Source organism: Colletotrichum aenigma (assembly GCF_013390185.1).
Source record: "Colletotrichum aenigma strain Cg56 chromosome Unknown KSG_Cg56_contig05, whole genome shotgun sequence".
NCBI lineage: Eukaryota > Fungi > Ascomycota > Sordariomycetes > Glomerellales > Glomerellaceae > Colletotrichum > Colletotrichum aenigma.
Genome location: NW_023500911.1, coordinates 3,061,927 through 3,077,873, shown reverse-complemented (window position 1 = coordinate 3,077,873; position 15,947 = coordinate 3,061,927). Strand labels below are relative to the sequence as shown.

The 15,947-nt window shown below is 53.5% G+C and overlaps 5 protein-coding genes across 5 annotated transcripts; 4 read left to right on the top strand and 1 right to left on the bottom strand.

The window, feature by feature from the left end:
- Positions 1-1,700: 1,700 nt before the first annotated feature.
- On the top strand, positions 1,701-3,841 carry aflT-3 (Efflux pump aflT; the record flags this gene model as incomplete). The annotated part of the gene is made up of 5 exons (XM_037323734.1): positions 1,701-2,245; positions 2,307-2,488; positions 2,545-2,626; positions 2,692-3,098; positions 3,192-3,841. 5 exons carry the CDS (start codon positions 1,701-1,703, stop codon positions 3,839-3,841), a joined length of 1,866 nt encoding a protein of 621 aa, XP_037177371.1.
- A 2,788-nt stretch (positions 3,842-6,629) lies between these two features.
- On the top strand, positions 6,630-7,970 carry SEH1 (Nucleoporin SEH1; the record flags this gene model as incomplete). The annotated part of the gene is made up of 2 exons (XM_037323733.1): positions 6,630-6,860; positions 6,924-7,970. The coding sequence occupies 2 exons, from the start codon at positions 6,630-6,632 to the stop codon at positions 7,968-7,970; spliced, it is 1,278 nt and encodes a 425-aa protein (XP_037177405.1).
- Positions 7,971-8,447: 477 nt separating this feature from the next.
- Positions 8,448-11,992, bottom strand: bms1 (Ribosome biogenesis protein bms1; the record flags this gene model as incomplete). The annotated part of the gene is made up of 3 exons (XM_037323732.1): positions 8,448-11,741; positions 11,800-11,870; positions 11,929-11,992. The coding sequence occupies 3 exons, from the start codon at positions 11,990-11,992 to the stop codon at positions 8,448-8,450; spliced, it is 3,429 nt and encodes a 1,142-aa protein (XP_037177372.1).
- Positions 11,993-13,371: 1,379 nt separating this feature from the next.
- Positions 13,372-13,768, top strand: CGCA056_v008484 (Uncharacterized protein; the record flags this gene model as incomplete). Its single annotated transcript, XM_037323731.1, has 4 exons — positions 13,372-13,386; positions 13,453-13,493; positions 13,545-13,613; positions 13,678-13,768. 4 exons carry the CDS (start codon positions 13,372-13,374, stop codon positions 13,766-13,768), a joined length of 216 nt encoding a protein of 71 aa, XP_037177373.1.
- Positions 13,769-14,351: 583 nt separating this feature from the next.
- On the top strand, positions 14,352-15,786 carry CGCA056_v008483 ([3-methyl-2-oxobutanoate dehydrogenase [lipoamide]] kinase; the record flags this gene model as incomplete). The annotated part of the gene is made up of 2 exons (XM_037323730.1): positions 14,352-14,557; positions 14,628-15,786. 2 exons carry the CDS (start codon positions 14,352-14,354, stop codon positions 15,784-15,786), a joined length of 1,365 nt encoding a protein of 454 aa, XP_037177374.1.
- Positions 15,787-15,947: the final 161 nt, after the last annotated feature.

Sequence of the window (15,947 nt, the reverse complement as noted above, 5' to 3'; positions counted from 1 at the left end):
GGGCAGCTGGCCAGACCTGTCGGTATGGAGTGGAGTGGAGTGGAGCGGAGCGGCGCCGTATTCTGTCTCGAGAGGCTCTCTGCCGGAGACCACGAGGTTCGGTGAAGATTTGGTTCTGACTACCCGAGACACTGTTGGAATGGACGGTCTGTTGGATTGTCGGAATGGGCAGAAGATGGCTGCGGTAAGCCTAGTAGATGTGTATGTGTGTACGGATAATGAGCAGGCAGCAGGCAGAAGCTCAGCTTAGAGTAGGTTTGGTGGAGACAAGCGTGGATATGCGTGCGGAGATGGAGAATTTGGGGGGACAGGCGGAGTAAGGCAGACGGGGGTAAAGGTATGGATTGGTAGGTCCAGTTAGATACGGATAAGGTACCTAGGTAGGTAGGTAAGCGGTTGGGGTCGGTTATGGAACCAGGCGTTGAGGGTAATGGATCCGTAGGCGGTGGGAGTATCAGCATCCGCATCAGCACCAGCACCAGCACAAGCTCTGGTGTCCGCAAAGATGGTATGCTAGGGCCAGGCAATGGGACTATTCGTGGACCAAACCGGAAGAGACAGGACGAACGACAGGGCCGTGGGCGTTTCCAGTCCGGTGGGTGTGGTGCTCTTGCCTACGTTATAGGGTAGGACCGTAGCTTAGGTCCGGCGACGACCACACGGCGAGACTGGGACCTTGGAACTGGGAACGGATGGGATGGGATGGGATGGAACGTCGCGATGTCTGAGGGGGAAGACCGGCAGGGAGAGAGAGCACCTGAGGAGAATACCTAATTAATTACCCGTCCGGGACCGAACGAGAGTTGACGTTGATCCAAGTTGACAGATTAGAGGTCAATGCAACAACAGAGAGCCCAGCTTTCCACAAAGAGCCCTAAGCAGCTTTAGGTACCTAAGCAGGGACATCGGGCAATAAGGTGCACCTCATGCCTTACCACACCACCTAAGGCACCTTACCTAAGGTACCTAAGGTAGGTAGTGCTACAGATACCCAGGCACCTTGTCTAAGGTATGCATTGCATTACCCGAGCACCCGAGTCCATGCCGCAAACGGCGCAGTCGGGACCCCGCCGGACACCAGTACGACCTCCGGTGCCCGAGACATGGCCTTCTAAGGTCCCATTGATGCTGAGTATCCTTCGCTTCTCCCTGCGAACATGTCCGGAACCAACGAGCGACGACACTCGCCTGGACATCCCCACCGGCCTCGACTAAGCTTTGCTGGCACCCATCCCACCGCCATTGCACCGCAGTCGCGTGAGACACTCGCGGCAGCCACCATACGATGATGGTGTACATAGTATCGCGTCGCGTCCGAGGCACCTTCACTGGTCGCCGACGGCCGCGTTGATACCATGCTAACTAACAAGTTGTCGTAGCCACCCACATGTATAATTAAAATGGCCTGAGTCGACCGATTCTCACCCGTCTGTGGTTCATGCCTGTGAACTGCCCGAGCGCCAAGCAGCGAGAAGAAAAAAGCGGCAGAGGCGAAAGAAAAAGAAAGGGAAAAAAAATCAAAAATCAAAAAAGCAAATCCAGCCGAACTTGTTGTCCGCTCATTCATTATTCTAATCAATTCCTGCCACCAGAGCCAAAGCCCTTTTTCCCCCTCCCACCGTCTTGTGCGGCCCCTCCATCTCTACCTCCTCGGGGGCATCATCATCGCGAGTGGGCCTAATAGAGCATCCCGAATCATCATGGTCGACACTCCCCCAGCGACCAAGTCTGCCGAGGGCGACGGCGCTTCTTTCAATGGCGAAGCTTTCCGAGCAACAAATACCTCAACACCCACCTTGACCCCAAGGGAAAGCGATGATCACGTGGAGAAGAAATCGGAGGACAGGCCATCAACGTTACAGGAGAAGGTCACGGTTCACACGCCGATAATATCAGCCAGCCCTTCAGCCAATGCCAGCCAGCTCGACGTTTCGAAAGAGCCTAATCTGGACGAGAAGCAAGATGCAGAGAACCCCGCTCCGGAGGGGCTACCGGTTGAGATTGACGAGGCAGAAGAGAATTTCAAGCCAAAGAGCATCAAGTTCTGGCTCACCATCTTTTCCAACTTCATCGCCTTATTCTTGGTGGCACTCGATCGAACCATCATAGCCACCGCAATCCCACGCATCACTGACGAGTTTGGGAGCTTGGGGGATATCGGCTGGTATGGGTCGGCTTACATGCTCACCACTGCCGCTTCCCAACTAGTGTTTGGCCGAGTATATAAGTTCTACAATCTTCGATGGTACGTAGTGATACGACTAGGGGCTACAGAAGCGTTCGTGGCTGATTTTTTGCGCGTACAGGGTTTTCCTCAGCAGTATCTTTGTTTTTGAGATTGGCTCACTTCTTTGCGGCGTCGCTCCCAACTCGGCCACTTTGATTGCAGGAAGAGCCATTGCAGGTGTCGGCTCCGCTGGTATATTCACTGGAGCCATGATGGTCATGATTCCAATGGTGCCGCTACATAAAAGGCCAATGTTTCAAGGTAACCAAACATTACTGTCTTGAGCAGACGTGTCCAAGTTTTAACACCAACCGTAGGCATCTTTGGTATGGTCTTTGGCCTTGCTTCCGTGATCGGGCCACTGATCGGCGGTGGCTTCACGGGCACAGTCACTTGGCGGTATGTTGCACTCAACATGTCTCTAGCTAGAATGGCTTGGACTGACGCGGGAATCCGGAAAACAGATGGTGCTTTTACATGAATCTTCCTATTGGAGGCGCGGCTTTGGTATACCTGTTCTTCATGCTCAAGGCTCCCAAGCAGCAACCACGAGAACCTGCAACACTCACCCAGCATATCTTGCGCCTTGATCCCTTGGGGACGTTCTTCTTCCTACCCTCCATCGTGGCCCTTCTCCTTGCCCTGGAGTGGGGCGGGGCGACGTATGCATGGAGCGATGGCCGTATCATTGCTCTTTTCATAGTCTTTGGGGTTGCCTTCAGCGCTTTCGCCGCCGTCCAGGTATTCATGCCCAAGACGGCAACGGTTCCAGTCAGGATCATCACCCAGAGGACCATGCTAGCCGGCGCATTCTTCATGTTTTTCTTGGCTGGGTCGATGATGTTGGCGGTTTACTATCTTCCTCTTTGGTGTAAGTTCTCCCCCCCCCCCTTCTTACAAAAAAAAGGGGGGGAAAGGGCCGGTGTGTTGCTGCGAGGAGACGACGTGTTAATCAATATTCCAGTCCAAGCTGTACAGGGTGCGGATCCCGTGGACTCTGGTATTTATACACTACCGCTGGTGCTCAGCATCGTGGCGTCATCCATCATCTCAGGGGGAGCGACGCAAAAGATTGGCTATTACGTGCCATCGATGATCCTCTGTCCATGCATCATGGCAACAGGTCTAGGATTGATGAGTACCTTTCAGCCGGGAACTAGCTCGGCACACTGGATCGGATACCAGTTTCTCACAGGTTTCGGCCTGGGGTTTGGCATGCAAACCGTCGGTCTTGCTGTGCAGGCGGTGTTCCCCAAAGAAGACGTGTCAACAGGTGTTTCCATAAGCTTCTTTGCGCAGCAATTGGGAGCAGCTATATTCGTCTCGGTAGGACAGTCGATTCTCAGCAACATGCTTGTGTCGCAGCTTTCTGGCATTCCTGGACTGCCTGCACAAGTCATTGTCAAGATTGGGGCAACCGACTTACACAAGGTCGTTCCGTCCCAGTTCTTGGATGTGGTCGTCAAGGCATACAACTACGCATGCACTAGGATCTTCTTGGCAGGCATGGGCCTGTCATTGGCAACGCTTGTCTGCGCTCTATGCATGGAATGGAGAAACATCAAGAAGGGGAGGAACCGTGCCAGTAGAATCGAGCCGGAAACTGAGGCGTAGTGATGGATCATCAGGCGAGGGGACGCGACAAGGGCGACTTAGTGACAGAGAGGCACATCCATACCATATACGGTACCGTAGTTCACCTACCTTGAAATACCTACCTTGAATGATGATTGTGTTCGGTGGCCTCAGGCGATCAGGGCCATCTCTAGTGTAGCGCCAACGCACGATGTTGGGCCCTGAACGGGCTGCCATGCATTTCGGGGCTCACTGACAGAGGCCACACACAGCGACAACGCACGTCAGGCCTCTCAAACCACCAAACTCAAAAAAAAAACTTGCCTTCAAAACCGGCCCATTTCCGATTCCGATCACCTTTTTCTCAGGTTCATGATCCTGCCTGAGTCAGGTTCGTTGAGTAAGGTACGGCTGAAGTGACGCTCCGCTTAGGCATCCGTTCCCGTGTTCAGCTTCTATCAGATCTTTGTCGTCCCACATTACAGCCAATGTGCATGCATGCGCTGCGGACGAGGCAACTGGCTCCACGTATTTTTGCGCGCCTGTTCCCCGATCAATGAACGTCCCATCAATTGAAATCACCCTCCGTTCGAGCCGATGGTTCCCATCTCGAGGATCAGTGGAAGCACCACGAGTATGCCAAACCAGACTGCTGTTTCTCTGAAACGCAAGAGGGCAAGCAAACCCAAAGTTCGAACAGGGTGCTTGACATGGTGAGCCCCTATTCATTACATACTACTGCATGCCCCTGTTCTCGCGGCTGTAAAGATTAACTGAGCGCAGCAAGTACGACACTCTTACCAACGAGAATGGTGCCTGGGCTGCGAAGTGCTGACGCATGGCTACAATTTTTTTTTATACAGAATAAGACGCATCAAGTGCGGAGAAGAGAGACCTGCCTGCATACGTTGCATATCGACCGGAAGGAAATGCGATGGTTACGACCAAGTTATGCCGTCTCGACCGGCAGAGGCGGACGACGATACGCGTGCTCCCGCTCTAGTTGCCCAGGCATCTTGTATGCAGCCATGCTCTGAAATCAAGGCTCTGCGCACATTACGGCCCTTAGTCGCCGACATAGACGGCACTCACACGGAGCGTGTCTATTTCCACCGCTTTCGTCGCGTTGCCGAGGCCGGTCTCTGTAACCATGTCACCAACCTCATCAGTGTTTGGAGCCGATTAGCCCCTCGGTTGAGCCATGCTGACGAGGCTGTGAAGCATGCCGTTGTAGCTCTTGGCTCCGTGTATCAAATTTATCAGTCGGAGATGCGTCAGAACGATTGCAGCTCGTCGCGCCGGGACCTCGAAATTTTCACGATTCAGCAGTACGGCACAGCAATGTCTAAGTTGTCCAGCTGTGCCCATGTGCCAATGAGAGACAGAATTCCCGTTACACTCCTCTGCTGCGTGTCTTTCGTCTGCATAGAAACACTTCGGAACAATTGGCGGCCAGCGTTGACTCACTCGTCAAATGGCCTGCGTATCATTGAGAGCTTGCCGATGAGTACGCTCGACGAGCTTCGAAATATTCGTCCAGCCCACGAATGGGAGAAAGCAACGGAAGAGATACTGGGGATGGACTATATTCTCCGTCTCTTTGCCACCTGGGAGGTTTCTTGTGCTCTATTCGCCGAGAATTTCAAGCCTTTCATCTCCATCAAGCTGTACGAAGGGCGAGAGCTTGACGACACGCCTACAGAAGAGTTCCAGTCCATAACGCAGGCTCACCGCGTCGTCGTACAGCACACCCGGGATGTATTCGCCTTCGTTTGGTTGACTCGAGAGCACCAAGGAGATGATGAGTTCTGGTCTCAGCCAATTCCCCAACGCCAGCACGAGATATTGACCCAGAAGGGCAAGGATATGGCAGGGCTTTTCGAAAGATTTCTGGCCACGTCGCAAGCTCCGCGGGCCGGCACAGGAGAGCATGATTCCATGTGCCTAGACACGTTGCATTACAAGTGTGCACGTCTTCTCTGCCACAACCTACGCCAAAGACCTCACCAGAGGTCCCAATCTCCAGAAGTCGTAGCTCGCTATGCGGAGCTGGTTTCCATTGCCTCTCTGTTACAACAAAGGCTCACAGCTGGGCAGAGGGAGACCACAGCCTTGCCTCGCTCCTTTACACTTGACATCGGAATCATCCCGCCGCTTTATTTTATTATCGTCAGCTGTGGGGATCCAGTCGTTCAGAAACGTGCCCTTCGACTGCTGCAGAACTACCCACAACGAGAGAACTTTTGGGATGGTAACTCAGTGCGAAACTTGCTACGAACGGCTGAAAATATCAGCTACGGACCAGCGCACCCTTTGGAAGAGGTGCCCAATTCGCTGGCGTTGGGAAAGGGGATACCCGCGCTATATGAGAAACTCCAAGAGCTACGGATCAAAGTTGAAGAAGACTAAAAACGTGCTTAGGCAAACCCGGTATCGACACAATGATTTACTCATGTGTCCTAAATTGTTGCTGTTGGTGTCCTCTCTACTCGACGCATGTGCTGGCCCTCATTTGTGTGTAGAGAAGAAGATAAGAGGAAAGAAGGTAACAAGATCTACGACCTAAAACCTCAGACGTTTCCGTTCATTAGCAAGTCGATTGTTGAGTGAGTACCTACTTACTTCCACATTAGGTTAGGTAGCTGCGCAAGACCGCACTGGTGGTCATTGGCCGATGGTACGTGCCCTTCCGGCATCCTTCGTGGGGCCTTTGCTGTGAACCACATCATCCAAGCTACAATCGCCACGCAATCGTCGCGCGTCTGGTTTGCAACGTCGATACTCGAGAAGCGCACTCAAAACTATTTGACAATAAAAGTCGCACACGATGGCATCGTTTCCTCACGAAGTTCCCACAATCACCGAAGAGAGGACCGGTTTCGACTTGAATCTCCAGCATGGCCACCAGGATCTGGTTCAAGCTGTAGCCTTCAATGCCTATGGCGATCGCTGTGCAACCGGCTCCGTCGACGGGAAGATCAAAGTTTTCAACCGTCACAAGGATGGTGTCTGGCATCATTGCGATACTTGGGGGGCGCATGGCAGCGAGATTCTTGAGGTAGGCGATTCTGACGCTGCGCACAATCACTGCCCATTCAAGACTGACACTCCCTCCACCCAGCTCCAATGGCTTCCCCCGACCGTATATCCGAATCTCATCGCATCTCTCGGGATAGAAGGCCGCTTCAAGTTATGGGCCGAAGATCCATCTGCTGCTCCAGGCCGTCGCTTCAGCGCCAGCAACCGTGCGACAACAAGCAAAGCCGCATACGAAATGCGCTCCTCGAAATACCCCTACCGCTCATTTTCCATGAAGCACAACGAGGAGACAAGGCACACGTACCTTGCCCTTCTCGCCGCCGACGGTCGTCTGATTGTGTACGAGAATGAGCAACCTGAAAACATGTCCGAATACACCTCGATAGACGAGTTTAGCATATGTCCCAAGCCGAATCGCGGAGAAGAGGTTAGCTTCAAAGTTCGGTTCGATTCGAATCCAGAGCCGTGTTACAGTGCATTGCGGGCAGGGGTCGCACACGACTCTTTAGGCCTCGTTGTGGCGGGTATGTCCTCGGTCAAGGTGTATCGCTCTAGGGACGTGATCACAACCTCGTACGGCGTCGCTCAATCACAACGCCAGTTCTATCTTGCTGTTGACGTTGGTGTCCATAGAGGCCTTGTACGCGATATAGCATGGGCGCCTGGGAATATCCGAGGATACGACATTATTGCGACGGCTTGTCAGGACGGGTTTGTACGCGTATTCCGCATAGACACACCCTACTCGTCAGACGATGGCAAGACATGGTCAACGGCGGAACTCACGAGACATGAAAATCACCAGGCGCAGGCATTCTCCAACGTAAGCCAGTCCACAGACAACAAGCAACCTCAATCAGGTCTCAGTGCCAGTCTAGCTAAGTCTGGCTCGCACGTGGAGAGGCACTTCTCGGGCCAGCCAGGACAAGTGAAGCATATTTTCAAAGAAATCGCCAAGCTGGATAGCCATCGTACGCCTGTATGGCGCGTCGGCTTCGATGATGATGGCCAGATCTTGGCCAGCACTGGCGACGACGGAAAGCTGGTGTGCTATCGCCAAACTCCAAACGGCGCCTGGGCAAGAAGTTCTGAGCTGGCTATGGTGAAAACGAGAATGGCCCTGCCTTGAGCCGGCTTCATGGGTCGGTCCAGCTTGTATCGATCGGCCCTCATCGCTTGCTCGTGCCATTTTCGAGCCGTGGTAGTTCTTCAACCGACGCCCAGCGACCAAAGTAGCATGGCATGGCCTCCTCAAAGGCTAGGGGCCAACATGGCTCCCATGCAAAATCCCGGCTTGCGGCTATCACAAACCAGTGTCTGACGCAGACATGGCTGCTGCACTACAGATAATCGGTAGCGAGGGCAATCTGAAAGAAATAGACTGCCATGATGGATCGGGCCATCAACTTTGCCATCCAGCTACCACACATCTCGAAATGCGGAATGACTCGAGTCACAGTCTTGGTTTTCAAGGAGAAGTTAGATACCCCCATTGAATGATTTCGCAGCCTTAGCCTGTCTGATGCGACTGATTGCCAAGCGCCCTTAATTACATATTCTACGAAAAGTAGTAGATGACTTTTGACCTACCCTAGACATTCCCTCACTACTTCCTACGCTTCTGACCTCCGCCGCCGGCCCCCTCGTCCGCTGCTTGGCGCTTTCTGCCGTTCTTACGCCAGAACTCCTTGCTCTCCTTCTTCTCCCTCGCCTCCTTCTTTTCCTCAGACTCGGCCACCTTCTTGCGGTACTCGGCACGCTTCTCCTCCTTTTTGGCGGCGCGGCGAGCGACCTTGTCGTTACGGATCGTGGTAAGCTGCTGCAGCAGGTTGCGCGCCGTCTTCTCCTCCTTGTTGAGCACGACAGCTCGCTTCTGCATGTAGGTCTCTTTGTTCTGCTTGCGAGCCTGCACAATCTGTGACTTGAAGGGCAGCTCGGCGGCCAGGGCACGGGGCACGCGCAGAGGGTTGAAGTGGCGAGTCTCGCGCTCAATCTTGCGATACTGGCTGTTCTTTTGCGAAGGTGTCTCGATGCCCTCAGCGCGGCGCACCTCACCCGTAAGCCGCATCGCCTGCCAGCCGATGAGGTTTGTTACGGGGCTGTAGAAGCGATGTGGCTTGATAGGATACCATGCTCGGAGGAAGACGATGTCGCTGTACAGAATCTTGTCTTCGAAGGTGGCACGGAAATGGCCCTCCGGCTTGGACAGTGCACGTTTGATCTGACCACGAACGCCGGAAACTGTCTTGATGGACGCGCCCTCGAATTTCGCGATCTCGAGCGACGAGTTGAACATGCCCTTGATGAAGGCCGTGTTCTTGTGGATCTTGTCGGCAGTACCCGTGAGCTTGAGCTTCTTGACGATTTCGGTTGATTCGTCGACGCTGAGGACTGTCCCCGTGGCTGCTATCCGGAAGCCAGGATTGGATGACGAGAAGGAATTGAAACAAACAAAGCCGGAGTTGGGCGCGATGAGTGGACCGTAAATCGTTGCGAAACAATGCATATGCTCTGGTGTGTATTTCAGCATGCGATTTCTCGTTCTCGAGTCTGAGATGCTGTAAATAGGCATGGTCTGGAATCGCCTCCAGCCGAGGGAGAAGATCAATGGATCGTTCGTCTTGAGAATCTTTTTGTGCCACCTGTGCTTTTTGATTCGGACCTGCACATATCCAAAGCGATCCTCGGTAGGGCTCAGACCACCAAGAATTAGAGGCATCCTCGCATTGAACATCTCAACGAACTCGGCCGGAATACCCTCCAGGACAATCTTGGCATACTTGCCGGCCTTGAAGCCCTCGACAACAGCTCTCTGCCTCTCGTCAAGGTTTTCGAACTCTGCCTTGTTGATATCCAGCTGCTTCTGGATAAGGGCCTTTTGCGACTCGTACCACTCGTCCTCGCCGAATTGCTGTTCGCCGCCTTCCCTCCGGGCATTTGCTTTGTCGTTGAGGAATCCTTCTCTATCTTCTTCCTCAAACCGTAGTTTGAGTTCCTCTTTGCGTTTCGCGTTCCTTTCACGCTCGTCCTCGAAGTTTTCCTCTTCGTCGGGGTCTTCGGGGCCGTGCTGTTCTCCGGTTTCCAGGTCCTCGAAGATACCGTCGCCTTCGTCATCGTCCTGGTCATCATCAATGCCGTCAAATTCATCGTCATCCCCGTCATCGTCATCCCCACCTCGTGACGCCGATGTTGTGAAGCGGCGCCTCAATGCCTCCACATTTGCCTGAAGAGACCACTTTGCGGCCAAATCCTGATAGTCGTACAAGGGTATCGACCTATCCTCCACTTTGTCGTCCGTCTCCTGTTTGGACTTTTTGAAGAAATCGTCGTCGTTCTCTGAAGCTTCGATATCTTCTTCCCCTTCTCGGTCCTCACCACGCCACCTCTTCAGTGCTTCCTGTGGTGTTATAGAGTCGTCATACATGAACCTAGCGAGATCCGGTGTATGATAGGAACGTCTCTTGCCATGCAGCCTCTTGGCGCGCTCCGCCATGTTTTCCTTCCACTTCAGAGCGGCCGCCTCCTCGTCCGAGTCGAAGCCTTCACCATCCATGTCCCCGTCCTCATCTTCCAGCCCAGAAATGGATCCGAGGTCAGAGTCACTGTCAGCGAAGGCCACATCCTCATCGTCGCCATCCCTTTCAGAATCCTTGAGGAAGATCTTGCCGAGCTTGCCCTCGTCGAATTCTTCTTCAACGTCAGACTCGCCGTCCTCTTCACCACTGACGAAACCCTCGTCATCGACCATCTCCTCATCCGACTCTCCATCCCGGTCCGGGAGATGCGCAAATCGTTGGGTCTTTCGGCCAGTATCATTGTCCTCGACGACGTCCTTCAATTGTTCGCCGCCCTTGAAAAGCTGGACACCCTCCTCAGTCTGACCTAGCAACTTCCGCTCGCCCTGAAGTCCAACAATGAGCTCTTCACCTTCGCCCCTCTCACCATCTTCGGCATCATTGTCGAAGGTGAACCCCTTTTCCCTTGTGATCCAAATTGCGTCACCGTCGATCTTGAGACCGCTGCGATCTGACAAGGGGGCGTATAGTTTCTTCTCCTTCTCGTCTAGGCGTCGGCGTGTCGTCTTGCCTGTGATCTTGGCCATGGCTTGCTCCATAGCTGGAGTCGGGCAGGGGTCTGGAAGCACCTCGAGGTTGGCGACGGTAAAGTCCCCAAGGCCGGGAATATGCACTCTTTGGCCTTGGGAGGCAAAGTTAGTTCCTCTGAGGTAGCCTGAAACAACAACAGAGCGGTCGCACTTGGAGTCCTCCTCGATCTTCGTCGGATGGGTGATGTCTCGGTAGCTGTCGACGATGGTGTAAGGATGGGAGTTTCTCCAGACCAATGGTCGCGGATTCTTCATCACGGAGAGGAAGCGCGAGAGATTGTGAATCTCACGGTCAGGATAACGCCCATTCATAACTCCTGAGAGATAGAAGAGGTGTGCGCCTTGGTAGAGCTCGCTCCAAAGTCTCCTCTTGATCCGCTTCTTCGCATCCTTCAAAGTCTGAACTTTCTTGAACAAGTCCAAGTGAGTCAGAATGGTGAAGACGTTCCCGGGCATGCCGACGGAGCTAAATATATTCAAGGCTTCCATTGTCTCCATCTCGAAGCCGAAGTTGCCATCGATCATCAGCAGGACGATGTCTGCGATCTTGGCCAAGTCGACCATGGCCTCGAGTTGATTGGGACACTCGACGAATGTCAGCCGCTGCTTCTTTGATGTAACAACAGTGATGGGACCCTGGGGGTCGGAAATGGTCTCCTTCGCATATCGACGGATCAGAGATTTGAGTAGAGTCGTTTTGCCGACACCAGGAGGTCCTATGATGGTGACCAGCTTTGGTGGCGGCTCGTCGGGGAGTCGGTCGACGAGGGGCACATGAAATCGCCTTTCTTTGATCTATCCAAAAGCATTAGTCAACGCTTGTGTAGAGTGCCGTCGGTTCAGGGGTGCGTACGTCGGCAGATCGCGCGTTGGACTTAAGAAGCTTTCCGGGGTTGGAGAAGGTGAAAGCCTTGGGGTTTCGATCTGGAGCGCTTGTGAGTATTGAACTGAATGCAGCCAAGATCAGATCCATGTAATTTACCTCCAGTATGACCTTTCTTCTTGTCCTTCGCCTTGCGGTGAGGCTTGTGCACTTGGTCGTCCATGATGGCGGCAGTGTTAACGAGTACTTTTGAGGATGCCTGTAGCGACACGGCGAGCGCATCCAATATTTTTTTTCCTCTGGTCGCGACGCTGCGCACTTACCTTCCTTAGCTTACCAGAAAATTTGTTATGGGTCTCGTCTTATCTTATCGCGGTAGTGTATCGATAAGATCGCTGGCCCGTTGCATGGACCCCACTACGTACCTAGTCCCTGGATAGGTAAGCTAACGCACTGTACAGGCTGCGTTACGGTTTACCCCTCTTGCACTACCCCTCCCTCCCTCTCTCCCCTTGATTCTGTCGATGAGGCCGATCATCGAGGCGTTGTATTACAACCAACACATGGGGACACCTGAGATGAGCCGGCTGGGAGGCGTACGTTATTCTTGTACATCCCAATCAGAATGAATAAACAGGCCACGGCCCATGCCCAGCAGCATCTGGGTACAGTTTAGAAGCTTCCGCGGGATGATGGCCAGCCAGAGATAGGTATCTATTTCACGCAAGGCGACATTTCTGCAAACCAGCCATAGTCAGCAGTGACGGCATAGCCGCTGACGAGTGTCGTCGAGGCGGATGATGATACTTGGCAGATAGGCCTTGATTGGCTTCTGTGTCGAGTCACAAGACACCAAAGGGGCTCCGCAATCGTCTGCGAGCAGACGCATCATGCCTGAAGAAACAAGACAGACGCTCGAACACTGAAGCTGCGGACTAGGTCGGTAAGATTTCTTATTTGTAATCTGGTACACGAGCGGCGGACATGGTCTGGGGCGTAGTTACGTAGTAGCGGTGTTCATTCAGATGTGATATGCGCTCCACGCGCGTGGGTTCAGGGCGGTGGCTGGCTTGAGGCAGCCACAGCACACGCAGACGAGGGTTTAAGTGCGTTATGGGATGACGTATTGGCAGGTGTGGGACACCTCATTGAGGTGTCCGCAATGAGGTGTCCGTGATGGATGGGGGTTGAATGCTCTCCGTACGTGCCACTCATACACATCCTCACCTACCTACCTACCTGACGCTCACGTTGCATGGGCCACACTGAAGCACCGCCTACGGTACGCTGTCTCCTCAGAAGCAAACTTCGCGTCACTTTTAGTTCCCGGCAAGTCGCGAAGTTCCCACACCCCGTTCAAGCCTTGCTACTGGCCTGTTCTCCCTACCTTCCTACTGACCTTCCTGACCTGTCTGTGCCTTCCATGCCTGGGAAAACCGGGCACTTATGAGACCCGTTGCCCTGGTTATAAAGACTGCCTTGCAGGCGCACTCCCACCTGCGACTTTCACCTCATCATCTGCTTCAATCTCTACACACACCCAAAATTGTCGTCACATACTACCAGCCTCAAAACTCTTTCCACACCATACAGCCCGTCACCATGCCTACCTACATTGTACGTATCAAGCTTGCTTTTGACGTTGTTTCTGGAACGCATCGTGTTGACGTGATGCTTTCCTAGGTCACCTGCAAGGAGGATGCTACTCCGGAGCAGTTCCAGGCGTAAGTCGGCAACTACGTTTCACGAAGCACACGTTTTAACTGTACACGCAGGGCCAAGAAGCATGCCGAGGACCAGGGTGGAAAGATTGGTCATGAGTACAGCCTGATCAAGGGTTTTTCGTAAGTCACTGCGATTATGTAGTCCCTTTATGCTGACCACGACTGACCTAATCAACTTCGCCAGTGTCGAGTTTCCCGAAGACCAAATCTCCACTCTCGAGAAACACGAGCATGTCAAGCACGTCGAGAAGGACCAAGAGGTTCGCACGCAATAGACACCGAGCAAGGCTTTGCTTGCGGTTTCAATGAGCCTTGTACCCGATTCAGTACATACCTTAACTAGAATCATGACGTCCGTAATGATTTGATGCTCTTCTTTTCTTTCCGCTCCCACTTGCAACTTCTAGGCTCTATGCGTGACACACGTGAACGATTAATGGCGCTACAGTAGAGCCTCGCTTTTTACTGGAATTGTCTGGACCACCGCGAATTCCCTCTCAAGATTATCTCTGGAAGAGTGACAGTCATGTCTCTAGGCACCATTCGTGCTCCGTACCCTTCGGCCGCCATTTGCTTGAAGCGCCCCGCGGTTGGCGTCGGCCCCCGCCCGTGTCTCATCACCCGGCACGGAAGCCACAGGAATCGGTCTATGCCACTAGCCACCCCCGCCTTCAAGCCCCAACACGGACAGCACCCGGTGACTGCGCTAAGATCAGCTCCCTGCGTCTAATTCGTTCCGAGTCAAGCCTCCTGTCCTGATGCATATGATCTCATTCCTTCCTAAGCCAAAGCTCTCTCCCTCGCACTCCTTGACCGCAAAATCTCTTGCCCGGTAACTACAGCTCTTACAATGCCGCCATGAGGAGTATCGCTAGACCGTTGAGGCTCACACAGCCCCAGAGGATACCCCTACGAGCCTGCTCTTCTTATCCTTGCCGTTCCTTCACCTCACGCCATGGCCACGGCGGTGCCAACTCTTCCTATCTGTCGCGTGTCGACGAACACGAGATTGTGCAGCTGGCCAAGAAACCTCAGCATCCACTGAGCCTCGCCGATTTGGTCAAGTATTGATGACCCTCCCAGCCCGATATTCCCACGAGCTTTTCAATCTGACGTTTGGTCAACCCAACCTAGACATGGCCGTCCTCCGCTGAGCGAAAAGTCCCTCTTCTCTTCGGCCAACTTCACCCTGTCACTACTACCCATTCGCCTTGCCCACCGCATCCAGGCCCTTCGAAACCTGCCATATATCGTAGTGTCGAACCCCAACATTAGTCGAATCTATAACAACTACGTCCACTCACTCTCGACACTACTTCCTTGGTGGACTAAGGGCGGCAAGGCGGGCGAGAATGCGGTTCGGACGCTCGACGATGAGATTCGCTTCACAGAGGTCCTGGCAGAGCTCGTCGCGACACACACCGATACCATACCGATTCTCGCTCGGGGTTTCCTCGAGTGCCGCCGCTACATAAGCCCCGCAGAAGTCACTCGCTTTCTTGATGAACATCTCCGTGCCCGTATAGGCACACGCCTCGTGGCCGAGCAGCACATCGCCCTTCACTACAGCAGCCAGCCGCATTTCGACCCGGGTGCCAGTCCGACGCCATGTCCGGAGCATCCCAGCTACATTGGCGTTATCGACACCGCTCTACGTCCTGCTCACATTGTCGAATCCTGCGCTGGCTTCGTTGCCGACATTTGCGAACTGCGGTACGGCGTTCGCCCACATTTGATCATTGATGGAGAACCAGACACTACTTTTGCCTTTGTGCCAATGCATCTCGAGTACATCGTCACCGAGCTGCTCAAGAATGCCTTCCGAGCCACCGTAGAACACCGTGACAACAAGGAGCCTATCGTGGTAACGATCGCTCCCGAGCCGCCCGCTCGCAAGCAGTCGGGGCAGCCCCTCAAGATTGACGTGCCCAAAGAGGGTAGGGGTGAATTCAGGAGCGATGCTATACGGCCGCTGGATGACAACGTGCCAGGAGTGACCATTCGGATAAGGGACCGAGGGGGTGGTATAGCCCCTGAGGTACTGCCCAACATCTGGTCGTACTCATTCACCACGTTCTCCGAAGATGATGAGTTTCCTGGTTCCGATAACGATGGATTAAACGTGATATCCAATGCGAGTGCAGGCGGAAGCACTATTGCAGGTCTCGGATACGGTCTGCCGCTTAGCCGAGCATATGCTGAGTATTTTGGCGGTGGCATTGCTGTGCAGAGTCTATATGGCTGGGGTACTGATGTCTACCTTAGACTCAATGGTGTGGGCAAGATTCAATAGAAGCCTCGTTCTGATGCACTGCCAAGCAGTCAACGCTCGGTCGAACAGCTAAGATTCACACGTGCAAGAGGGGTAGGAAGCGTTACCAGCACGAGCGCCATCAAGATAGCGCATCACCTGTTCGGTTATTTATACATATTAATTGAACTACTAGGAGATTG